The sequence below is a fragment of the Lampris incognitus genome, chromosome 21 (genome assembly GCF_029633865.1).
Source record: "Lampris incognitus isolate fLamInc1 chromosome 21, fLamInc1.hap2, whole genome shotgun sequence".
NCBI classification, from domain to species: Eukaryota; Metazoa; Chordata; class Actinopteri; order Lampriformes; family Lampridae; genus Lampris; species Lampris incognitus.
This window is the reverse complement of record NC_079231.1, coordinates 4,129,625-4,155,517: the sequence shown is the minus strand read 5'-3', so window position 1 is coordinate 4,155,517 and position 25,893 is coordinate 4,129,625. Positions and strand designations below refer to the sequence as shown.

Genomic DNA, 25,893 nt, shown 5'->3' with positions numbered 1-25,893 from the left:
TTAGTGTTTTGCAGGAAACCTTAGTGCAGACAGCTGTGTTGTTTCATCATAACAACAACTCAGTCAACTGAGTTCAGCATAACAAATCTACTGAAATGTGCCATTCCACGAAGATAAACATGTGAGGTGATGTTGCGACTCAGTCTAAACATGAGGACTGCTTACGTCTTATGGGTGTGCATCTCCAAACACACATGAGCCAATGATCAAGGCAGTTGGGTTGGTGGTTTTGAAATGCCAGAATTGTCAGGAGGCGTTGTATGGCTCGTTTCAGTGAAACATCCTTGTTGGCAGGTGTCTTACAACCAACAACACCCGACAACGTTCAGTCACTACACCAGTTAAACTGCCTGCCAGTCTTGGCTTCATTAGCTAGTATACCATTATAAGTCTAAGCCACAGACTCTTACTGGAGACTTGTACCAACCTGGGTTTGAACCCCCAAAAGCTACCGAGCTACGTAGTAGTGCAAGGAATGGTCATTAAATACAGAAACCCATCACAGAGTACAGCTAGCCTGCCACAGTTAAGCTGGAAATGCTGCTATTCTGGAGGACGGACAACAAAAGGCGAGGTCTCCACCATGCAAAAATAAAGCCCAGAAGTTCTATGGGTGTTTTAAAAATATAAAACCCCTACAAGGTGTTTTAAAAATATATTCCTTATATCAAGTTTTAACACTCGTAAAGCTGCTGGCCCAGACGGCATCATGTCCTCAAGGCATGTTACACTCAGCTATGTCAGGTTTTTACTGGCATTTTTAACCTGTCCCTGTCATTGCATGTGGTTCCACTGTGTTTTAAGAGAACCACCATTGTACCCGTACCTAAGAAAACACCTGTCTCTTGCTTTAATGATTACAGACCTGTTGCTTTGACCTCTGTTATTATGAAGTGCCTGGAAATATTGGTCATATATATAAACGGTAACATTCCCGCTTCTCTTAACCCATTACAGTTTGCCTACTGTTCCAACAGATCTGTAGACGATGCTATCTCACTTGCTCTGCATGCTGCTTTAGTACACCTTGAAAAGAAAAATACCTATGTCAGAATGTTGTTTATTGATTACAGCTCTACTTTTAATACAACTGCACCATCCAAACTGGTGTTGAAACTCAGAGGTCTTGGTCTGGGTAACTCTATCTGTAATTGGCTATTTGATTTCCTGACAGGCAGGCCCCAGACTGTAAGAATAGGTAAAACATACTCATCCACATTAGTTCTTGGGACCGGCGTACCTCAGGGCTTCTGTCTCAGTCCCCTATTGTACGGTCTAATTACACATGACTATGTAGCCAAATATGACAACAGCATCATTAAATTCGCAGATGACACCACAGTGATTGGACTAAGCAACAGTGCCGAGAGGGCCTGTAGGAGGGAAGTGGAAGGTTTAACTATATGGTGCCATGACAAAAACCTCTCTAAATGTCCATAAGAAAAGAAATCATTGTTGACTTGAGAGATCAGAGGACATTGCATTCCTATTTTCATCTATGGGTCATCTGTTGAAATTATGGACAGTAAAGATTTCTTGGTTTACACATCATAGACACCCTCGCATGGTCTCTCAACACCAATTGCATCCTGAAGAACGCACAGCAGAGACTATTTTCTGAGACATCTCGAGAGTTTTGGGATGAGTATCAAAACTCTAACCACAGCCAAAACCGGTTATGTTGCATTGAGGATTTCCCACCTCACTCGCAAACCTCACATAGCACCCTTTTTTTTCCTCAAAGTGAAACTGTTTTAAATACCCTTTACTTACTTGGGAATGGCAGTCAGATAAGATACAGCATGCCCACATTTTTGTTGACACGGAAGCTCCAGGGAGAGTCTGTGAAAAGACATCGAGACGATTTTTGGCTTCCTGTTTTGTCTTCACAAATCAAAATCAATCTATGGAAATCAGTGCATAGAAAATTCATGATTTGCCCTTGGCTCTTCCCTTGAACTCGAAAGCAGATTGCATTTTTATGTATAAAAAATAAAAAAACTTATGAACATGTGGAAAGTACACGTAGAGACAAAGCAAAGAGAAATTACTCAGTTGAGTTGCAGAGGGGTTTAATTTCAACATTTCATACAAGTTTTGGAAAAGTGTTACTTGCTGAAATTCCTGTCCCATTTCCAAAACAATAATGACTATCCTTAATAATAGGACTACTTAATAGTCAAAGGTCTGAAGATGATCATACATGACAGTAACCGGTGATATACTTTCCTCTCACTCCTGCAAGAAGTGTCTTTTTAAACGGCACACATCTCATTTTGGAAAAAGACAACCTTCAATCTTTAATTTTTCAATATGGACCACTGAGTGCAGCAAGTGACTAGACTGAAACAACTCTTGCATTTTTTCCCATGTGTTCATTCCATCAGTAACTGAAACCAGCCTGTTGCATGCTCTGCTTCATCTCACCAGACACTTCAATTTGAGAAACTTTCAAAATGGTTCAGCAGCCAAATAGTTCAATAAATAAATTGCATAAACACTAGAAAGCAATTAAAAAAAGAAAAACCGACCCTCAACATATTCACCATTTCTCAATCAAAACACTCCCTTCTCCCCACACTCTTCAATGTACAACGGTTATACCCCATATCATAGGATTAAATGACTACAGGCCCATTGCCCTAATGTCCATGGTCATGAAATCCTTCAACAGACCTGTGTTGGTCCACCTGAAGGAAACCACAAGCTCCCTGCTCAACCCCCTACAGTTTGCCTACTGGGCAAACAGGTCCGTGGAGGATACAGTCAACATGGGCTTGCACTACATCTTCCAACACCTCGACTCCAAAAAGGTCCTGTTTGTGGACTTCAGCTCAGCGTTCAACACCATCATCTCAGATATCCTCCACTCCAAAAACTCACCCGGCTCACAGTACCAGCCCCCCATCTGCCAGTGGATTAAAAACTTTCTGACAGACTGGAGACAGCTGGTGAGGCTGGGGAAAAAAAAAAAAAAATCACATCCAGCACCCGGACAATCAGCACTGGCGCCCCGCAGGGATGTGTGCTCTCCCCTCTACTCTTCTCCTTCTACACAAATGACTGCACCTCAGCTGACCCATCGGTTAAACTCCTGAAGTTTGCAGACAACACAACCATCATTGGCCTTACCCGGGATGGTGACAAGTCTGCATATAGACGGGAGGTTGCAGTGCGGCAGTAACAACCTGGAGTTGAACATGCTCAAAACAGTGGAGATGACAGTGGCCTTCCCTGCGACCTTCGCACTTTATCACCTCTTATTTCGCCTGTATAAGTCAATCCTTGTGTATATATCGTGTTGTTATTCTATGTGAAGTACACAGAGAGCCACGAAACCGGAGTCAAATTCCATGTATATGCAAACCTACATGGCCAATAAACACGATTCTGATACCGAGTTCCACGTTCATGAAATCTCAAGACTCAAGAACTGCTATTGTAAATGAAGAGAAAAACTAACTCAATAACAGTCTGTAGTCACGATGCAAACAGAACGAGCCCCAGCAAGCGGAACAGTGAACAGCAAAATGGCTCCGCAAGCTAATCGCGCCCAGCGTTGAACATTAGCAAACACCAACAACAGCTAACATGTTTGAAATTCACTTTCTGCTGCGACTAGTCTGCTTCTTCAACACCTTTAACCTATTAAAAAGGAAACCGTAACCAGTCTAAACAATTTCCAGTTCCATTTTGTTTCTATTAATGTATTATTCACACTACATATTCAAAAATAAACAATATGCTAATGCTAAAACCGGGGGGAAAAAAGGCTGGACTCCAAAGTGTCCATGCAGTTGAACCGACTTTAAGGAGGTTTTCAAAAGGACGTACTATGACTGTCATTTGTTTTTGTATAACAAATATTCATACTACATGAGGCAATCCTGAATTTCTGAAGATTCAAATGAGGAAAGAGTACCACCCAGTCCATCAAACCAAAAGAATCAGGGAATGTGTATTCAATTTTACATCTGCCAGTAGAGGGCAGTATAGTTTCTCAACATACAGTAGTTATTACAGCTAACGTCACAAGTCAAGTCAATTCAGTATTTTTCCTCTGAAAATACATGCAACATTTGCAACATACAGTCAGCAGCTGTAGTATTATAGGACAACTGTGTAGCAAGTAAAGAACTTTTTGGTGCCGACTCAAAATTATTTTGTAACCTTTGAAAAGCTGACAGTTGGAGGGATGTGACAGTTTAAAACTCGTTATTTGCAGAACAATTTACAATCAGTGGAGTGGCTCCAGGTTCCCCCCCCCCGATAACATTACAGCAGAAAGTCTTGGTTCTCTGTTCCAAAAACTTGAGACAGTTTCTCACTTTCACAAACACTGACCAAACCCTATGAAGATTTAGGGAATATCATTTGAGGTGGGTTTTCATAATCTGTCTCAATTCATTCTGGTGATGGATGAACTGGGTGTGGACACAGAAGTCTGAATGTGTTTGCATTATTCTGATTGCCCAGCCAAACACGCTTGAATATGAGACAATACTAATCATATCTAGTCATATTTCACTGCTTTGGAACATTCAAAATATTGATACAAAAGTGTTAGTCAACCAAAATCAAACCCGTGGGATCAATAAATACCTTTAACTCATCCTTCGCTTTGTGTTTTTGCTGTTTAGACAAAAACAGCACACACACACACACACACAAACACACACACACACACACACCTCTCACTACACAGCTCACAAAGACAAGACAAATAGCAAAAACCATAAAGTGCTTCAACATCTCGCCCTGGAGGTCATGGAGGTGTCAAACAACGTCACATCACAACATGACGGCTAGAGGACCATAACAGCGACGTGAGACATTGTGAAGAATGCAAATTAGACAGTGGCTCTCCCTCGACCTTGACATGGCAAAAAAACAAAACAAAACAAAAAACCAAGTATCATCAGTTGAATTTCTACATAAATACAAAGCGTGGAGAAAACACACCTCAAAGAAAAAAGTAGTGCACACATTGTTAGCTCATAACTAGTCTGCTGCAGTGGAAAACACACATTAAATAAACAAAAATAATTTTAAAAACAAGAAAAAAAAAATCCTACTGGGTAAGTCCTCATCCCGTAACCCAGTTCCAAACTGGATTGGTGGTCTTACTCTTGCAGTGCAATAGCCCCTGATTTTCCAACAAACAGTAAAATGGAATAGGAGTCTGGAAACTTCTCTCCTCTGGAATGCCCGTTTTGGAAAGCAGCACGGCCAAAAGTACAGCTGGCTGGTTCGGAAAAAGTGGCGAGTGTCTGCTTCCACGTTCCTCTTGTCTTTATGCCTCCGGGAGTCTTGGCCCTACTTGTGTCCTAATGGTGAGGGATAAGCGAGAACCGGGATCACACAGTTATAGGTTTGTTTATTCAGCGGCTGCCGTTAAAAGAAAATTAAGCATTTCTGACAGGAAAAAAGGGGAAACTTGGAATATTTTCTCCAACATCGCATGCCTGCTGAATTTCGTCAGTTTGGGGACACTCCATGGATTGTCAACATGATTTGAATGGAGGAACGGCAAATGAGGAATGGCTAAATCACTGCCAAATTGAATCAACTTTAGTTAGAAGAGGTGAAAGAAGAAACCTCCGCTAAACGTTACATCACTCAACACTTTTTTAAGCAGCTGTTGTCAGGACCTTAAGGAGTCTGATCAGGCCTGCTTGTATTTTCTGTACTTTGATCATCCATCCATTCACACATTGTCCAACTCAGGGTCGCAGGATGCTGGAGCTTATCCCAGCAGTCACTGGGCGGCAGGCGGGGAGACACCCTGGACAGGCCACCAGGCCATCACATTCACACACACCTAGGGACAATTTAGTACGGTCGATTCACCTGACCTACATGTGTTTGGACTGTGGGAGGAAACCGGAGCACCCGGAGGAAACCCACGCATACATGGGGAGAACATGCAAACTCCACACAGAGGATGACCCGGGATGACCCCCAAAGGTTGGACTACCCCAGGGTTCGAACCCAGGACCTTCTTGCTGTGAGGCGACCGTGCTAACCACCGCACCATCATGCCGCATACTTTGATCATTTGTGATCAATCAAGTGATCATTAGGATAATCTGTAATCAGTGAAAACTCATTTTTTCCTTCATCAGACACTTGCACTTTTCTGAAAAATCTGTTTTGCCAGAAAACAAAACATATTGCTGCAGTTCTTAATTATTCAAAGGACTGAATGTTTGAAAGTGTTGATGAAATTTTGTTCATCTTTGGTTGCTTTTGGTCTTTTTCTAACTGAAATTTCAATGAAATACATAACCGATTAATAGAACTACAGACACTGCTCTTGTGCAATGTAACCACTGCCTGGTGGAAAAATAACATTTTTAAAGCTACCGTTAAAAGCTGAGTGCGTGTAAACAGAGATAGTCTACTCAATGGCATTAAACTTAAAACCATCAAAATTATATATCTAAACACACACACACACACTCTTTCTGACTTGACGAAGGAGAACTCACTGCCCCATACACACTAACAGAGACACTGACCTGAGATGTATTTCGCTCCAACCAACATCAGCATGCTACCCAGAATATAGAAGCCCATTGGGACACTACTGAAGATACTGGTTTCTCCTAACGGTTGTGCAAACCACAGCCCGGTTCGGGAGGCACAGAGAAGAGAGAGAGGAACGTTTAAGTAAAATTAATACACCATTTATTAGCATTAGCTACTCAACTGCATATTGTTCGGATGTGCATAGGTGCAGAAACAGAAAATTGTTTGCATGCAACGTGTATGTTATACAATGGACTGTGTTGAAGCCAAGTGAGGACATTCAGGAAAGAGGTAAGATTCTCAATACTGAAGCAATCAATGAAGTTTTTGTCTGTATGATCCTAAATGATGCCTGAAAATATTTTAATGAGCTCTGGGTTCAACAAAGTGAACTTATCCATGTGTGTTGGCGTGATTGTGCTTACCATTTCCGTTACCAACGGGCTGTGTCGTTTCCCAGTTCATGGCTTTCTGTACGGCCTTCTTCCACCGCGCATACCTAAACTCGCTTTCTACAAATGCACCAACAGAGAGGAAAGACCTTTTTCACCCACAGAAAGGCAAAACCTCCCTACCAACAGGTTAAACAACAGTCTTCCACTTCTCTGGTGTGCTGGGATGCAGCTGTGCCTTACCTTCAGGGTTGATCTGCGGCTCAAACTTCTCCGAGGTGACTTCTGTCAGGTCCTCAGGTTTAAGACTCCATACACTAACCCCCTCCGCTGCTCCTGCTGCCATCGCTGCCCCAAGAGCGGTGGTCTCAGGCATGGACGGTTTCACTGGATCAGTCACATCGTTTAAATAGAATAGAACAGAATAAAACAGAATACTCTATTAGTCATTTTGTACATGCATGCAAATGAAATCTGCTCTCTGCATTTAACCCTAGTTGTGTAGCTAGGAGCAGTGGGCAGCCGCTGTGCAGCACCCGGGACCAACTCCAGTTATTTCTTTCCATTGCCTTGCTCAGGGGCACAGACAGGAGTATTAACCCTAACATGCATGTCTTTTTGATGGTGGGAGGAAACAGGAGCACCCGGAGGAAACCCACAGACACAGGGAGAACATGCAAACTCCACACAGAAAGGACCTGGGACAGCCTGGGGTTCGAACCCAGGACCTTCTTGCTGTGAGGCAACAGCACTAACCACTGGGCCACCGTGGATAAAATCTGACATGGATAACAATAATAATTTATATGGATAACAATGATACTAATTGTACTTTGTGATACAATGTAAACTGCAAAGAAGATTGTTTTTGTTTTGTTTTTTTGGCTTCCAGTCCTTTATGAAGAGGTCAAAGGTCAGTTAAAGAGCAGCACCTCTAGAGCAGATAGGCAATTTCAAAGTGTGGGAGAAAGACATGTTTTCCCCTGACAGCAGCAATATTTCACATAAATGAATCAAAATAAAAAAACGAGTCCATGGAAGTCTTACCGACAGGGATACATAATATGTCAGCCTGCAGCTGCATCAACAGCCTATTGGACGTCATCCCGCCGTCGACCTGGAGCTGAGTCAGTGGGATGCCACTGTCCTGATTCATGGCGTCCAGAATCTGCGTCAAAACAAATACTCATCAGCCCAAATACCTGCACTGGAAAGATAAAAACATGTGTATCCCAAGTACTTAAAATTACAATATTGTATCACAATACATTCTCTGTCAAGTACATACAATACCAGCATCTTAATAAAATGTGTGCAATACCCGTATCTTAGCAAGTGCCCACAATAATCCTGCCCAATGCAAATGCATATGTCCATTTTCAAAAGGTTATTGGTTTCTTAATACTACAGCAAGCAGCTTATTTCCTCTTTTTATGAGATGTTATTCAAGGTCTATTTTATGTTCACTTGTCTATTGCCCAAAATAGAGGGAAAACATTTTTTGAAGAAATGGTAAGATACCTCACGTGTCTGGAAACAGACCGCTTCCATCGCAGCAAATGCCAGGTGACTCCGGTTTGTGAACTGAGTTAACCCACAAATGATCCTAAGAAACACAGACAGATGCAAGAGGAAAAAAAAAAAAAAAGAGAAAAAATTTGTTCTTGAGGTGGCCAAATATGGAGGAAAAAAATTACATCTATAAATGTTAAACGTACAGTGTTTTTTACAACACAAGTTTGAAACCTGACATGTTAATAGTTATCGACCGCCTGGACTAAAGCGACAACAGATGTTATTGTGGTAGCGGCGGCCATCAGGGGCCCTGACCACTTTCGGTCTCATCAAACAAGAGCAACGTTCTGGCGTGCCAGAAGGGGATATCCAGTTGGCTCTCAAGAGGAAACTCAATAAAACGACAGAAATTTACACTTTCGAGAGTAATGCGGTGTCAGAGCTAAGAATATCACAGAAATATGTTGTGCATGAATGTTTTTCTCCAACATATTTAACCATATCTACAGTACAGATGACTGCAGAGTGTGCTCTCTGCTTTTATAAAGGAAAAAAAGAAGCTGCTGATGCACATTAGCCTGACAGAGCAATCTTACCCTCGTGCACTGGGCTCCCAGTAGGGTGCATACAGACCAGAGAACGCAGGAACAAAATAACATCCGTAGGAGGTTCCCACTGATGCAGCTAGCTTCTCTGTGTTGAGAGAATAAAAAGGGGGGGGAGAGGATCAAACTGATGAAAGAGAGGAGGATAAGACAGGAGAACACACAACTTTAGTGGTTCTGTATCTAAAGAGATGCCGGCGTGGGACTTGAAGATGACAAATTGAGGACATCAGCAATTTCAATCCCGCACAAGTCTGCTACGTCCATTTGCTAACATCTGCGATGGGAAAGGAAAATCCCACCTTTAATAAATCACATGCATTTTGTGAAATATAAAATTGACTGACGAAATCAAATCTGACTAAGTCTGGGTGAATCACTGGGTTGGAACACAAAACCTAAAAGCCTGTTAAAAATCAAAGAAGGGTGAATCAGTTCATCTGGACACAACGTTTATTGAAAAGCCCGTTAAAAACTTTAATAGAGGTTGCACAGGAGTAACATTTACCATTTTTTTCCTAAAAGAAAAAGAAAAGAAGTCTGACCTACCATGGTTTAACATCTGAAACAGTATTTCTTAAGTTAAAATCCTGAACATTTACATGCAAATGAAAGTCTTTTTTGATGCTTTCTATCGCTGGCATCTGTAAGACCACAGCTCATAAGCCAATACCGATCAAAAATCCAAAACTCTTTTGTAGTTATTCATTTTAATGACTACCACAAGGTAGAACCAAGAACATGACGCTTTTCTTCTTTTTAATTTTTCTCCCCAACTGTACCCGACCAATTACCCCACTCTTCCAAGCCGTCTCGGTCGCTGCTCCACCCCCTCTGCTGATCCGGGGAGGGCTGCAGACTACCACATGTCTCCTCCGATAAACGTGGAGTCGTCAGCCGCTTCTTTTCACCTGACAGTGAGGAGTTTCACCAGGGGGATGTAGCGCATGGGAGAATCATGCTATTCCCCCAGTCCCCCCCCCCCCCCCCGAACAGGCGCTGCGATTGACCAGGACACATATCCACATCCGGTTTCACAGACACGGCCAATTGTGTCTGTAGGGACACCCAACCAAGCTGGAGGTAACATGGTGATTCGAACCAGCGTTCCCCGTGTTGGTAGACAACGGAATAGACCGCCACGCTACCCAGACACCCATGCTTTCAATCTTTAAGTTTAGCAGATACATGTGAAAGAATGCAGCCAGCAGCGAGTTTGAGGAGGAGGCAAAGCTGTGTTTGACATGCAGCTATAGAGGATAAAGTCCATCCAAGACATCTATCAACTCATATACATCAACAGCCAAAATCCATCTAAAATCAAGGAATTCTTTGTCTAGAAGTAGGGAAGGCGCTGACAGTACTGGCCACTGTGCTTCCTTTGCAGTGGATCAGATATTCAGCTAAAACACCACTGTCATTCATCACCATCACTCTCAGCAACTTATATAAAAACCAGAATCTTCAGGACTGCAACTTTAAGGCCTTAAATTGAGATGTTCTTAGCCATAATACTTTTGGAGGACCTAGAAATATCTTACATATTTCTATGAAGTTTCAAAGCCAGAGTAATTTGAAAGCATTTGTCTTGTACTTCACAACTGAGTCTACTCCAAGACCAGTAGCACGTACCCAGCTCCTCTGACTTCTGGATGATGCCAAGATTGTCCTTCAGCCAGCGAACCACCGCTCCAGCAATGGCCACAGAGCCCTGGCAAGAGTAAGGACAGATTAAGGGCAAAAATCACATCAAGGATGATAGTTTAATTGCCATACCAATCAGAGGTGTGAATTAACTGACATCTATAATCAAACATCTAATAGCTGCAACAGCTTAGAGCTTCATAGATGAAGACTGCATCTACAACAGTTAACTTTCATTTATTCTCAACGTGCAATTAATTCAGAGGGTTACACAGAAAAGAGGTCAAAGTGAATGACTGGCTCATGAAAATGGCATAAAAACTGTTATATTTTATAAATATAATTTTCTTCAATGTATTAAGTTTGCCAGTAAATGCAGAACCTGAAAGAACAAAAATATATTGCTCAAGGAGAGGACCGCTCTGGCTATGAAAAAGGAGAAACGGAAATCAGAGCATCAGAGATAACCAGCGTGAAACCAATAGCTGCTACCTTGTTACTATCCTTTCCTTTGTTCTGCATGCTGCACTCCATGCTAGTGACCAGGCGTTAGCCATAGCCTTGTGATACTGAGCTCTTCTATGGTTCTGTGCCAGGGCCTAAAAGTTGATGAAATGTCCTATGACTCCCATTACTTGGTACTAGGGCTGTACGATGATATCGACAATATATCGGTATCAGCCAATAAAAACTTAAGTTAATTATCTGCAGATATGAACATTTCTGCCGATGTGCCTTGCCGATAAGGTGAAGCATTAACTATGTGCACGTGACGATGCTAACTGTTAAATTATGAGCGCCAGCAAAAACCTTCAACATGTCAGCAGTCATCAGTACGGATGTATTTCAAAGTATCTGAGTCAGATAACAAAACTGCTATTTGCAACGCTTGTAAAGCACCAGTGATGCAAGGAGGGGTGAAACCTCAGTTGTTTAATACAACCTATCTAATTATGCATCTTACAATCCGTCATCCTGATCACAGCGAAGAGTTTCTGAAAAGTAGGCAAGAAAAAAACGGCACCAGCGAAGACCCGTCAGCAGCCTCTACTTCAGTCATCTGACAAAACTAAGAAATATAGTGACGACCAACTAAAGGTGCTGCTCTTGATAACCAGCGCTACAGCACGGTGGAAGATACACGTAGGGTAGAATTAAAGGAAATGTTTTACGTCTGTATCTACAACAACACAATAAGAGTAATATGTTAATTCTAGTACAGGAAAGACTTGGTGTTCTCTTTAATCAAACAAACAAACAAAAAAAAGGTGTGTATATATCAGTATCGGCAATCGGCCGAAAATATCGGCATATCGAATATCGCCAAAAATCCAATATCGTGCATCCCTACTTGGTACATTTCTTCTTCACCATTAGTGTGTCAGTCAAACAAAGGAAAACGTCTCCTAAGACTTCTGTGTTTTTCAACATACCTCCAGTGCATAACAGGCTGGTTTGTCTCGGCCGAGCTTGTACGCAACAGTGGTCAGCAGACCATGGTCAGACATTACAGGCTGCAAAAACCCCAAAATAACCAAGAACAATTTGAGAAAGCAGGCATTAAAAGTTTCTGTGCTTGCTGATGAGCAGCCACAGCAATCACTATGTGCTGCGCTCTACTTCCTCTTCAACTGACAAAACTTTAGGCTATAAACATCCATTATTAAGTGTAAAATAGGAGGAAAAAAATAGATTTTCATTTTTATTGAAGTACCTTGGCTCCAGTGTTCCGCAGCAGAAAGCAGCCGGTCCCATATCTGAAACCACAACAAGCAAACAGAGAATCACATTTCCACTCAATAAATAACATCGGGTGCCAGAGTTGGAACAAAACACGGAATCTGCTCCACATTTTGGCTTCTGCCACAGGCACAAACAGCTCACCATCACATAGATGTAACACAACCCAATCTATCAGGCTGGAAATTATTGAAACCATCTCATGAAGTACAGCTCATCTAAGCAACCTCAACTTCTTTATAACTGCAAAAAAAATTATGTTTCTACAGGTGATTTCAATTTTTGTGCTTTTACTAACACGATTTCATGAGATTAAACGCATGCATGCATGCATGCACACACAGTTTTTACAGGCACACACTCACACTTACGTATTTTTTGCTTGCCCATCCTGAAAGCACATCTGTCCAACAAGTGCGGCTGACTGATCCCCAAGACACTGTGTTTAAAAAATATAAATTCATATATGATGGTGTCAAAATCAACAACTGCCAAATTCAAAGCAGCATGCACAACAGGAGACAACGTCAACGAATTACAAAAGAAAACCTTCATAAACTTACCCCTGAGATGGGTATACCCGTAAGAGCGCCCGATTTCTGTCAAGAGACGAGTTTGAAAAGTTGTTCAAACATGGGCTCCAAGCATCTATTTTTTTCTGTTTCAAGTTGAGCCGAATCTACTTAAAGCCAGTGCGCAACTTCACGTCATTTAAATAAGATGTACAGCACTTACTTTGCAAACGCTTAAAAGCTGCAACGGACAGAGGAAAATGCCCAAATATTTCTGATCACCACTGTAACACAATGAAAACGGGTCTGTCTCCCTTTTTCCTCCCACTTCGGTATGTCCCATTCCCTATTCTTCCACCAATGCAAAACCCCGACAGCCAGCGGGAAGGCAAAGACTTTAAGGTGCATTCTGCCAGACATGTGGGGCCAGCCAACCACTTCTTCTCACCTGCAGGTTTCTATGAAGGATTGAAAACATGCAGAGGCACACACCGTTTCCCCCCAAATGCACCCACAGCGGTCCGGGCCCCCATTACCTGCAGCCATCAGTAATCATAACAGCGGGGGTAACTTACCCCCACAGGCTCCCACCCGTGAACATCAGGATTCTTAACATATGAGTCCACTGCATCACTGTAATGTAGTTACTGCGGTACATTTAGCGAGCACAATGTGTGTTAACGTCCATTTCAAAATTATTGCTAAAACATCCATCCATTATCCAAACTGCTTATCCTGCTCTCAGGGTTGCGGGATGCTGGAGCCTATCCCAGCAGTCATTGGGCGGCAGGCGGGGAGACACCCTGGACAGGCCGCCAGGCCATCACAGGGCCAACAGGTATGTGTCCTTGTCGCTGCACTAGCGCCTCCTCTGGTCGGTCGGGGCGCCTGTTCAGGGGGGAGAGGGAACTGGGGGGAATAGTGTGATCCTCCCACGCGCTACGTCCCCCCGGCGAAACTCCTCACTGTCAGGTGAAAAGAAGAGGCTGGCGACTCCACATGTATCGGAGGAGGCGTGTGGTAGTCTGCAGCCCTCCCCCGATCGGCCGGAGGGGGAGCAGTGACCGAGATGACTCGGAAGAGTGGGGTAATTGGCCAAGTGCAATTGGGGAGAAAAAGGGGAGGGACTAACTGGACTGAGGCTGCTTGCAACTCAAAAACCGTGTTGTTTCAAGATAATTCACGTAGACATTTTAATTGGTAAGATCTAAATTGACACTGAAAGCTCAGGATCATGTGGATCATGACATGGGAATTCTTTGCATTTTTCATTTTCGTTGACGGGTTTTGGCCCCGGGATACTTCTATGTGAACAGATGCATTTAGTCTTTGGTGCAGACATGTCATTCAACCATGACTCATGAGTCACGACCCAAACCTGTCCCCTTTGGCAAAAACACATCTGTATAGAATATTCTTAGAATAAAAATATAAAGGAATTTCAGAACTATGCAAAGTAATAAAACATTATACACAATAATTCACAACACAAAGCCTACTAACAACTGCACCTTAAAACAGAAATGTTGTACTCTACAGCAGCGTTGGACATGAAATATATTCTAAAAACATACAAGGGAAAACCAGAGCAGTTGTGTGTGCACAAGTCAAATGTCTTCACTCCTAATCGACTCAAGTAAGGAAACATGACAGGCCCGGATAGACACACAGCGTTGGTTATAGCCCTACCAGACTTTGTCTCTGGTAAGATAGTATGAAACAAGTGCATTTGTGCCTTAACAATAAAACTGCCCAGGAGTGAAGAGATTTAAGGGAGACGTCATAAAATAAAACACGATCTCGTTGGGCAAGCTGTGAGCCGTTATGAGTAAATCACTGCCGGTTGGTTAGTGGAGCAACATGCCACAATGAAAGCAATGAGGGACAATGACCATCCAGTACATTTCCAGCCAAAGGAGATTAATTTTAAGAGATGGGTGTATATATGTGTGCGTGTGTGTTTCTGAGTTAGGGTTATTCTGTCTTTCCATTTTGATTTTAAGACGGTGTTATTCACGGCCAACTAAGACAAATGCTTTTGAAGCTTGAGGAGTGGCTGCAAGATGAGTATATCATCATATCTAACCTGTCAACTAACAAATATTCTTGGCCCAATAATCAATTGAGAAGTCTTAGGATACTCCTATTCACTTTTCAGAGGTTTATCCATCCATCCATCCATTTTCCAAGCTGCTTATCTTAATTAGGATCACAGGATGCTGGAGCCCATCCCAGCAGTCATAAGGCAGCAGGCGGGGAGACACCCTGGACAGGCCACCAGTCCATCACACGGCTGACACATTCCCACCTAGGGACAATTTGGTACAGCCAATTCACCTGACCTACATGTCTTTGGACTGTGGGAGGAAACCGAAGCACCTGGAGGAAAGCCACGCAGGCATGGGGAGAACATGCAAACTCCACACAGAGGATGACCTGGGATGACCCCCAAGGCTGGACAACACCGGGGGTTCGGACCCAGGACCTTCTTGCTGTGAGGCAACAGCGCTAACCATTGCGCCACCATGCTGCCAGTTTAAACACATAAAAAAGTTATTTGGCGGTTCACCCCATACATTTGACACCTATTTTTTTCACATTGTATCAGTTACTATGACCTTTATGTATTTGTAATAATCAATAGTGCGGTTGGCTGCATGCAGCAGATGCTGTAATTTGTATACATTTATCAATCTTCCATCCACACAGTCAGTATGTGCTGTTTAACATGATTCTAGCGCTCTGGTATTAGCGCTTTGATTACAGCATGCTGTACTGCTACATTGTATACATCTGGGTTTTTCTGCAACTTTGTAACTTTTTTGTCTTAACATAAATTATGCTTTGTAAAATTTCTTATATTAATTCCTACTAACATTTCATATTCAGCTGTGGTAACTCGATTTTCCTATGACATAATTAAATGATCTAATCTATTAAAATCAATATCAACAGGAATATCAAATCTTGTAAACTACAATAGCAGCTCAGCAACAACTGGAAATTCTATACTGGTACCAGACCTGGAAATGCACTATTTCACGGACTAGTCACTTCAGCCACGGAAAAGCAAGGTAGGACAAGTTATGCTGCAAGATGATCAACACCGATGGTAGATATCACTTACCAGACTAGAACATATTTTCTACCAATGAGAGAAAAGAGACAGACATGGCACACAAATAATGCCTAAAACAATTTCTCAAACAACCGTCATGCAGCTGAAAAACCACTTGAAAGCCCACAAACAAAAACCCCCATTTTATCCTCTAAGCAGCCTGCAGGATGAGGCATTACAGTTTCTGAACACAGACACTAGTCTCACACTAGACACGGCAATGACATATCACCATGATAATTACTTAGACAACAATTAGCATATTCACATTATGAAAGTGACACTGAAGGCATGGCTTCGGTTTGGTTAGTTACCAACCAACAGATTTATTTGGCAAAATACTAAGACATTTACATGACATCAGAAGGAAAAAGACAAGCTTACCATAAGGCCGTATATCTCGGAGGAGCTCCTCACTCTTGGCAAGACCTCCATTGGAATATCAAAGTATCTTATAGAAATTAGGAAAGGGATGAATAATAGTTAGAGGTCCTGTTCGTTTTTGTAATCAATAGCCCGCTGATTTAATAGTTTAAAGTAGATATAACAGTAACGCGGCAGATCTTAAATATACTTTAAAGCAGCAGTACATTTATCAAAAAATATTGATCGTGGGCGTCCGGGTAGCGTAGCGGTCTATTCCATTGCCTACCAACACGGGGATCGCCAGTTCGAATCCCCGTGTTACCGCCGGCTTGGTCGGGCGTCCCTACAGACACAATTGGCCGTGTCTCTGGGTGGGAAGCCGGATGTGGGTATGTGTCCTGGTTGATGCACTAGCGCCTCCTCTGGTTGGTTGGGACGCCTGTTTCAGGGGTGAGGAGGAACTGGGGGGAATGGCATGATCCTCCCACGTGCTACGTCCCCATGGTGAAACTCCTCACTGTCAGGTTTAAAGGAGCAGCTGGCGACTCCACATGTATCGGGGGAGGCATGTGGCAGTCTGCAGCCCTCCCCAGATCGGCAGAGGGGGTGGAGCAGCGACCAGGACAGCTTGTAAGAGTGGGGTAATTGGCCAGATACAATCGGGGGGAGAAAAGGGGGTGGGGGGGGTCTTAGGAAAAAAAAAGTATTGATCCCAAGTACGCAGCTTATATGAGTTGTCAGGCTGTCGTGCAGCATTAGTTACCGAGTGGCCTACATAAGGAGCGTGTTTCCAGCTTAAAATTCCTTGGAGTCCACATCAGCGAGGACCTTTCGTGGACATCCAACACCCAGGCCCTGTTGAAAAAGGCCCAACAATGCCTGCATTTCCTGTGGAGGCTGAGGAGCGCCCGTCTACCCCCCAAAATTCTCACCAACTTCTACCACTGCACCATAGAGAGCATCCTGACCATCTGCATCTCAGTGTGGTACGGCAACTGCACCTCAGTAGACCAGAAAGCTCTGCAGCGGATCGTCAAGGTGGCCCGGCATATCGCCGGTACCCGGCTCCCAGCCATAAAAGACATTTATCACAAACGCTGCCTTCGAAGGGGTCTGAGCATCAGCAGAGATCCCACCCACCCCAACCATGGACTGTTCTCCCCCCTGTGCTCTGGGAGGCACTACAGGAGCCTCAGAGCCCGTACTACCAGGCTCAAAAACAGCTTCTTTCCACAAGCTGTTGCCCACCTGAACCTGGCTACCCACTGAATGTCTGTAGATATTTTTAAATATTTTGTACTCCAGCTCTCTTTTAACTTATTTTTAGCTTTTGGTCTTCATGTGTGTATATCTCATATTGTGTTTGTCTGTGTCTGTCTTGCACTGTTTGTTGAAGCCACAGCCCTCCTTTCATTTTTAACATGTGCCTGCACATTGTTTTTAATGACAATAAATTGAATTGAATTGAATAAGAGTGGTTCTGTGTCAATTCTTGCCCCATAAATTAACGGTACAGGTTGAGCTGTGCAAGAGTGAAAGATAAAAAGATGTCTCGCTGATTGTAGCTCATTATCATTTGTGTTTGAGCATCATCGTCATACTTGGAGAATCTCATGATGTATATAGCAAAATCCAAAGTGAAATTCTCCTTAGAAATGGGCACTACAAATGGATCTAGCGCAAATATATTATCGCAGTTTTTTCTCATGAAAAGGTACCCATACATGCTGTACATTTCCCTCTTTAAGAATTTTATGAACTCTTCGATGGGGCTGGCACCCATGTATCATACAACAACGGACATCAGCCTTGTCTGAACTAACTGAATTTCCGCTAGCATTGGTTAAAGGCATTCTGTAAACCACCTGCTGCTAGCATGCCAAAGTCATTTTAGTATGCTCATAAACTATTTTTAACATTTGAAGTTCAATGCAGCTGTCATACTTGAGAAGCTCCGGGTCCCAGTCCATGGTGTGAATGTTGAAGAGCATGGTCCTGCTGGCATTGGTCACATCTGTGCAGTGGACCCCTCCCGACTTCCCACCTGTCAAACACTGGGGGATGGCAAACAAGACACAGCAGTTGGTGAATTTCCAACAAGCCACATACACACACACACCAAAAAAAAGAAAAAGAAAAAAGCTTGTTAAAACGTTCATGTATCCTACAATATCTTTACGACTGTCAGGACTGAAATCTACTGGTCTCACTCACCCAAATCAACCAGGAGTCGATGGTGCCGAACATGGCCCTGTGCAAGTGGACAGCGTCACGAACCTCGTCCACATTGTCCATCAGCCAGCGAAGCTTCACCGCGCTGAAGTAAGTACTGATGGGAAGTCCTGTCTTGTGCTACAAGGAGACGTTAGTAATCAAAACAAAATAATTGACACTACTACTACTGCTGCTGCTGCAGAAACCGCTGTACCAATTAAATTATTAAATGACCATGACTTATACTAATCACTATTCAGTTATGTATTGTGTTTTCATCTTCTGACCGCTTTTCCTTTTAAAAATGTGTTGCGCACAGAAACCGACCTTGTACTTTGACCTTGGGGGTCAAAAAACAAAATGGACAAAATGGTAGGGAGAGGGGAAAGGGGAGGGCAGTGACAGGAGCAAGAGAGACACTCACCTTGAGGTGGTTCTTGTTCCTGCCTGGTGTTTTGTTGATCAGACGTTCGACTGTGGACTGGGTCCGCAGGTCCAGCCACACTGCAAACATAAACACCTGTCAGGCTTTTCCAACACAACCGGAAGCAACACCAACTCTTTGAGAGAGACAGTGAGTGAGAGAATGAGTGAATTAAGAGCCTGAAAGAGCGAGTGATTCAGAGAAATGTGAACAAGATACGGAGATTGTATGTAAAATAACCACGTCCTTATTTTGATTTCCATCTTTGTTGCCTACCTCTACTCCTTATACAACGCCTGACCAAATCAAATTCTAAGCTTGTGCTAACTTACCTGGCTGATAAAATTGGTTCTGGGCATTCATATATGAATGCAATTTTATTCTCCTCATAAATGCTTGTTTTGCTGGCTCAACACACAAGTGGGAAATAAAAGTACTTCTGAAAGTACTTGGAGTAATTAATCAAAGTGCAAGAACAAGATACATGTACAAAAACAGGCAGTGCAGACTTTGGATGTACTTATAGTTGGACAGTGTGCTACAGAAGCATTTGGGTAAGTGAGCATTTGAACGATACAATGAACTAGGGAAAGAGAGAAATTGTGCATATATATATACATATATATATATATATATACATATAAGCACTTTTCTAGTCTACCGACCACTCAAAGCGCTTACCGGTGTATGCCTCACCTTCACCCATTCACACACACATTCATACACTGATGGTGGATGTTGCCATGCAAGGTGCCAACCTGCTCATCAGAAGCAGTTAAGGGTTCACTGTCTTGCTCAAGGATACTTTGGTATGCTCTCCGCAGGAGCCGGGGATCAAACCAGCGACCTTCCTATTACTAGACGACCCGCTCTACCCCCTGAACCATGCCGCCCCCAGTGACTGCTGACCTGCTGCTGAAGTCTACCTGTCTGTGTATCTGGGTGTGTGTGGTGTGTATGTTGGCAGGCCCCCCTGGATGGGTATAAAAACCATTTAACTGTACTTTTAGAATACAGACTCAAAACTTTACCGATAGCATTGTAGAGGGGCTCCCCTGTCTCTTTGTCCCAGACAAGTGTAGTCTCTCTCTGATTGGTCACGCCAATAGCTAGAAAAGTTCAACCAAGACAATGTAGGCATTACAGACGGTAAATAAGTCGTGCTTTAAAAAACAAAAAAATAAGTATGAAAACTCCTAATCAAGTAGTTGAGCTCTATGGAAATGGCATGTAAAAAAAAAGTATATATTTAAAGTGGAATGTTGATACTACTGATACTTTATAAATAAAATATATTTATAATGTGCTTTCAAGATTTTACTTGCTTTACAGAGAAGCAAAGGACACAGACAGCAAAACAAAAAAGTCAAGAAACACGCCACAAAATTCAAGATGATGCATGATGACACAGTACTACTAACAGGTGTGGGTTGCAGCACATGTGCAACGTGTGCATGCATCTGCATACCTACCTTTGATATTAGAAATATCAATGTTGAGCTGGGTGAGCTTTTCACATGTGCGCTCCATGCACTCATACACCGACTGCAGGATTTCTTTGGGGTCCTCCTCCACCCAGCTGAGGCAGATACAGGTGTGAGAACGATAAACCACAGATCTTGTGTATTTTTTTTTTGGGGCATTTGTTTTTAAAGCTTTTGGAATCACAATGAAACATTGAAAACTATTGCTTTAAAGCATATCTGACTTACTGAAAAGCACCACACAAATACTAGACAAGAAGGATGGAGAGAGAGAAATTATTTAACCCACACTGTTGCAGGTACAGTGCAGTGAAAAAGCATTTGCCCCCCTTCCTGATTTATTTTTGCATATTTGTCACACTGAATGGTTTCAGATCTTCATACAAAATGTAATATAAAACAAGGAGAACCTGAGTAAAATACCGTTTTTAAATGATCATTTCATTTATTGAAGGAAAAAAAGTTATCCAACAACTATATCACCCATGTGAAAAAGTAACTGCCAACTTTAGTAGCAGCAACTGCAACCAAACACTTCATACAATTGAATATGTCTTTCACATCGCTATGGAGGAATTCTGGCCACTCTTTTTCTTTTCAGAATTGCTGTAATTCAGCAACATTGGACAGTTTTCAAGCATGAACTGGTCATTTAAGGTCCTGCCACAGCATCTTAGTGAGGTTCAAGTCAGGACTTTGACTACGCCACTCCAAAACCTGAACTCGTCTCCTCTGAGCCATTCTGAGGTGGACTTGCTCTTGTGTTTTGGATAATTGTACTGCTGCATAACCCAATTACACTTCAGCTTCTGATCACATACTGATGACCAGACATTCTCCTTCAGGATTTTCTGGTAGAGAGCAGAATTCATGCTTCCTTCAATGATGGCAAGTCTTCCAGGCTCTGAGGCATCAAAGCATCTTCACACCATCACACTACCACCACCAAGTTTGACTGTTGGTAAGACGTTCTTATTGTGAAATGCTGTTTGCTTTACGGCATACATAACGGAAACCGTGTCTTCCAAAAAGCCTCACTTTTGATTAATCTGTCCACAGAATTATCCAAAAAGGCTTAGGGGTTATCAGTGTGTTTTTTTGCAAATATGAGATGGCACTAATGTTTCTTTTAGCTCTTAGTTAGCAGTGGTTTGCACCTTGCAACTCTCCCATGGATTCCATTTTTGCCTGGTCTCTTTCTTATTGCCGAATCATGAACGATGACCTTAGCTGAGGTTTGAGAGGCCTGCAGTTCTTTAGATGTTGTCTTGGCTTCTTTTTTTTTCTTTTTTTTTTTTTTTTTGGGACTCGAGAGGAATTTTGGTTGGCTGGCCACTCCTGGGAAGATTCATCACCGTTCCAAATTTTTCTGCATTTGGAAACAATGGCTCTCACTGTGGTTCGCTGGAGTCCCAGGGCCTTAGAAATGGCTTTGTAACCCTTTCCAGACCGAGATATCTCAACAAACGTTTTTCTCATCTCTTCCGCAATTTCTTTTGATACATATCATGTGCTGCTTGTTGAGACCTTGTAGCCCCATTGATGGTATGGTTCACACTGATGGTAAGGTTCTATAGAAGTCATGTTTAGATTCAACAGGGCTGGTAGTAATCAAGTCTGGTTGTACTTGTGTCTGTTCTAACTGAATCCAATGCTCAACTGAATTTGGTTAATTGGTTGCTTGAGTAACTAAGGGGGTCATTACTTATTTCACACAGAGTCAGTGGGTGTTGGATAACTTTTTTTCCTTAAATAAAATTATCATTTACAAACTGAATTTTGTGTTTACTCGGGTTCTCTTCATTTTTTTTATTGCATTTTGTATGAAGATCTGAAAAAATTAAGTGTGACAAAAATAGAGGAAATCAGGAACAGGGCAAATACTTTTTCACGGCACTGTACATGAACCGTACGTAGTATAGCCACCAAGAAACAAGAATGTCCTTCAGGACGGCTTTCACGATCTGCCCCTCTCTGACCCCCCATCCCCCCCATCCCCACATACCCTTCTTTGGGGAAGCTTTGTTGGATCTCCACCTGGTGATGACTTAGTAGTTCAGCCGTCTTTGAGTTGAACACCTTCAAAGATTTAGCAAAAACAATGAGCAAGAATAAATTCAACCTTACTCAAACAGAATTTTTAGAACATTTCATTCACACTGGCTAAGATAGGTAAATCTGTTAATAAATAATGGTAGTACTTTTTCATAAGGCACCGTTAGCAATTACAAGTTAACAAACTTACACCTGCAGAGGTGAGAGGGCACTGCCAGAATTGAACATATAAAATTATGCTGTCAATGAACCAATTAAATGTACAATTAACATTTTGTTAATGACTTTTCCATTATTTTAAGGAGGAAAACAATGCACTCAAATCAAAATAATGAATAGAACTCGGATTATATTCAATGATCAACAAACCATTTTAGAAACGACAGATGTAACTGAGGATCCCTCAACAGGATGTAAAACGCTATGCACTGTCATTTTCCCCACAGGAAAGACAGGCAGCAAACATTCAAATGAGCAATTTTTGATATTCTCGGATTAACTACAGTCTTAAATACACAAGTGACAAAGTATCAATAAGGACATGTGTTTGTACGGAGTTTAAATGGAAGGCTTTTGAAGTGTATCCATTGGACACCAACATTTTTTACAACCAATTTTAATTAGACAGTCCAAATAGAACCAAAGTTTAACAAAATAAAGTTACTCCAATTTAATACACTTCTAATTTTTTAGTTTTCAGGGCATATCAACAAGCAAAACCATCCCAGTATGTCACGAAAGAACAAGCTAGTTCATGTTCTTGCCAGTTAATATTGTCCTATCGCTCAAATTTGTATTTTTCCTCAAACCAACTTTATTAAATCAAAAGACGTGCAGTGTGTCCACTCCATGTAGATAGGCTGCATATTGCCAAGTGTCTACTGCAGCAAGACTTGCACTTCACTAGGCATTATAGGTCAGTGTCTGGTTTTCCTGGTGCACTTATGTCCAGAAATATCCCTGTTAATTTAATTACCTTAACAGCACCAACATTACCTAGAAGTTTGCCACTGGTACCATGACACGGATACCAGGGTGATGGGGTTGAGCTTTAGGTGGTAAAAACTGCCCAGTTTGCAAGAAAAAAAAGACCGCTCATTCTAATGTTTACTGCCACAAAAGGGGAGACACTGAGGTGCGAAGGTTTTGTTATATGTCATACAATAACATGATCTAGTTTCCCTGCAAAAGTCAACGATGCATTTCCCTGCAGTTACTTAAGAGGCCGTCTAAATGTCATGCATTATACTCGAGTATGTATAGTACGTCACTGTCGTCTCGCCACTCCTGCCTGACTAGTGGCATTCACGTTCTGTGTGACGGCACACTGAAGCTGCTAGAGACGTGGTGGAGAACCTGATAATGTAATAAATCCCCGATAATGTAATAACCCTGATAATGTAATAACCCCCCCCCCGATAATGTAATAAATCCCCCCCGATAATGTACTAACCCTGATAATGTAATAAAACAAATGCACTTGAGGCCGTTGAAAATGCAATAAAACCTGATAATGTAATAACTTCCTGATAATGTAATAAAGTGCATTTCCCGATAATGTAATAAACTATATATCATAGCTAACCCTAAACTACTACTACTACTACTACTACTACTTTCGGCTGCTCCCGTTAGGGGTCGCCACAGCGGATCATCCGTTTCCATTTCTTCCTGTCCTCTGCATCTTCCTCTGTCACACCAGCCACCTGCATGTCTTCCCTCACCACATCCATAAACCTCCTCTTTGGCCTTCCTCTTCTCCTCTTCCCTGGCAGCTCCATATTCAACATCCTTCTCCCAATATACTCAGCATCTCTCCTCCACACATGTCCAAGCCATCTCAATCTTGCCTCTCTTGCTTTGTCTCCAAACCGTCCAACCTGAGCTGTCCCTCTAATATAATCGTTCCTAATCCTGTCCTTCTTCGTTACTCCCAGTGAAAATCTTAGCATCTTCACCTCTGCCACCTCCTGCTCCTCCTCCTGTCTTTTCGTCAGTGCCACTGTCTCCAAACCATATAACATAGCTGGTCTCACAACCATCTTGTAAACTTTCCCTTTAACTCTTGCTGATACCCTTCTATCGCAAAGCTAACCCTAAACCCTAACCCTAATAACGTTAATGTAACACACATTATTACATTATTGGTCAAAAGTGTATTACATTATTGGGACGTGCACTTTATTACATTATCAGGTAGTTATTACATTATCAGGTTTTATTGCAATTTCAATGGACTCAAGAGCAGATTTTTATTACATTATCGGGGTTATTACATTATCGGGGGTTATTACATTATCGGGGTTGTTACATTATTGGGAATGTATTACATTATCGGGTTGTACACGTGCATTTGACGTGACAGGCTCTCTCGTATTGAAAGGAGGGTAAACAGGTAAGCCGGGGGGGGGGTGCGTGCTGGGTGGTCATTTCAGGGGTGGGGGGGGGGGGTAAACGCAGGTTTAACCTCGTCACACGCTCGTGTTATCTTGACTGCCGAAAAACGCGGGCGAAACGCAGTTGACACGGTGTGGGACCGTTACGGAGGCTCATATTTGAAATTCGCCCTTGAAAGAGACCAACGTCGGTGGGATACGAAGCAAGATAAATGACTAGCTAAAGAGCACACAGCAGGTCGCGGCTCCAGCCCCTTGTTGCTCGATGGTAACGCAAAGTGAGGGGAGATGACATGGCCGAACAGCTGACGTTAAATCTGTTGTACCGGCGACCGGGACGCCCCTCGTCCCCGCCCCCGTCCCCGTCCGCGCGATTTGTCTCCATTTAAACCAAAACACTCACCAGGAACCGAGTTGAGCTTGTGCCCTGGTCGATGGCAGCGACCAGCGGCCCCAAAGTGATCCGATCGGAAGACGCGGCCATGGCGCCGTTCATACGCGCTCTGCGGAGGACTCGGCCGACGCGCCGCCTGGGGTATTGTCAAAGTCGGTCGCCGCGGTCGCCGCGGTTATACGTCATCCTGGCCCGGGCCACTTGTGATGACGTGACAACCATTCGCCGCGAGTCCTGTTCGTTCTGCCGTGCGCGTTAACTTCCGGTGTATACGTTTATTTTGAGCTGCCTTTCTGCTCTTCTGATTTCGCATTCTTTATTTTCTTTTTCATTTTTCCGCTGATAAATCTTAATTTTTCTGCTCCCACCCCTACCCCCACCGGCCGGGTTGAGTTGATTTAAATCTCCTTGGTTTATACCTAGTGTCCATCCATCTGTCTTTCACCATTAACAACACACGCGCGCGCGCGCGCACGTTGATTGACGGATTGTTGTGTCAGTCA

At 42.7% G+C, this 25,893-nt stretch overlaps 1 protein-coding gene across 2 annotated transcripts; it reads right to left on the bottom strand.

Moving 5' to 3' along the window:
- Positions 1–2,067: 2,067 nt before the first annotated feature.
- gk (glycerol kinase) lies at positions 2,068–25,547 on the bottom strand. 2 transcript variants are annotated; one of them, XM_056301008.1, is made up of 21 exons: positions 25,400–25,547; positions 22,551–22,624; positions 20,534–20,640; positions 20,093–20,170; positions 19,062–19,141; positions 18,638–18,775; positions 18,368–18,477; positions 16,442–16,508; positions 16,067–16,084; positions 12,991–13,026; positions 12,799–12,866; positions 12,402–12,444; positions 12,121–12,201; positions 10,676–10,754; positions 9,035–9,131; positions 8,445–8,529; positions 7,971–8,091; positions 7,167–7,310; positions 6,957–7,043; positions 6,522–6,608; positions 2,068–5,327 (listed from the first exon to the last, which is right to left on the bottom strand). In XM_056301008.1, exons 1-21 carry the CDS (start codon positions 25,490–25,492, stop codon positions 5,317–5,319), a joined length of 1,704 nt encoding a protein of 567 aa, XP_056156983.1. In that variant the 5' UTR covers positions 25,493–25,547; the 3' UTR covers positions 2,068–5,316. The 2 variants fall into 2 exon arrangements, with proteins under 2 accessions (XP_056156983.1, XP_056156984.1); XM_056301009.1 differs by lacking the exon at positions 16,067–16,084.
- Positions 25,548–25,893: the final 346 nt, after the last annotated feature.

Excerpts from the sequence above, each read along its gene's own strand:
- gk (XM_056301008.1), bottom strand. The coding sequence starts at position 25,492 with ATGAACGGCGCCATGGCCGCGTCTTCCGATCGGATCACTTTGGGGCCG. Across the intron at positions 8,092-8,444 it reads TCTGTTTCCAGACACGTGAG|ATTCTGGACGCCATGAATCA; the intron begins GTATCTTACCAT and ends GTTTTGACGCAG. Across the intron at positions 7,311-7,970 it reads CATATTATGTATCCCTGTCG|TGAAACCGTCCATGCCTGAG; the intron begins GTAAGACTTCCA and ends TGACTGATCCAG.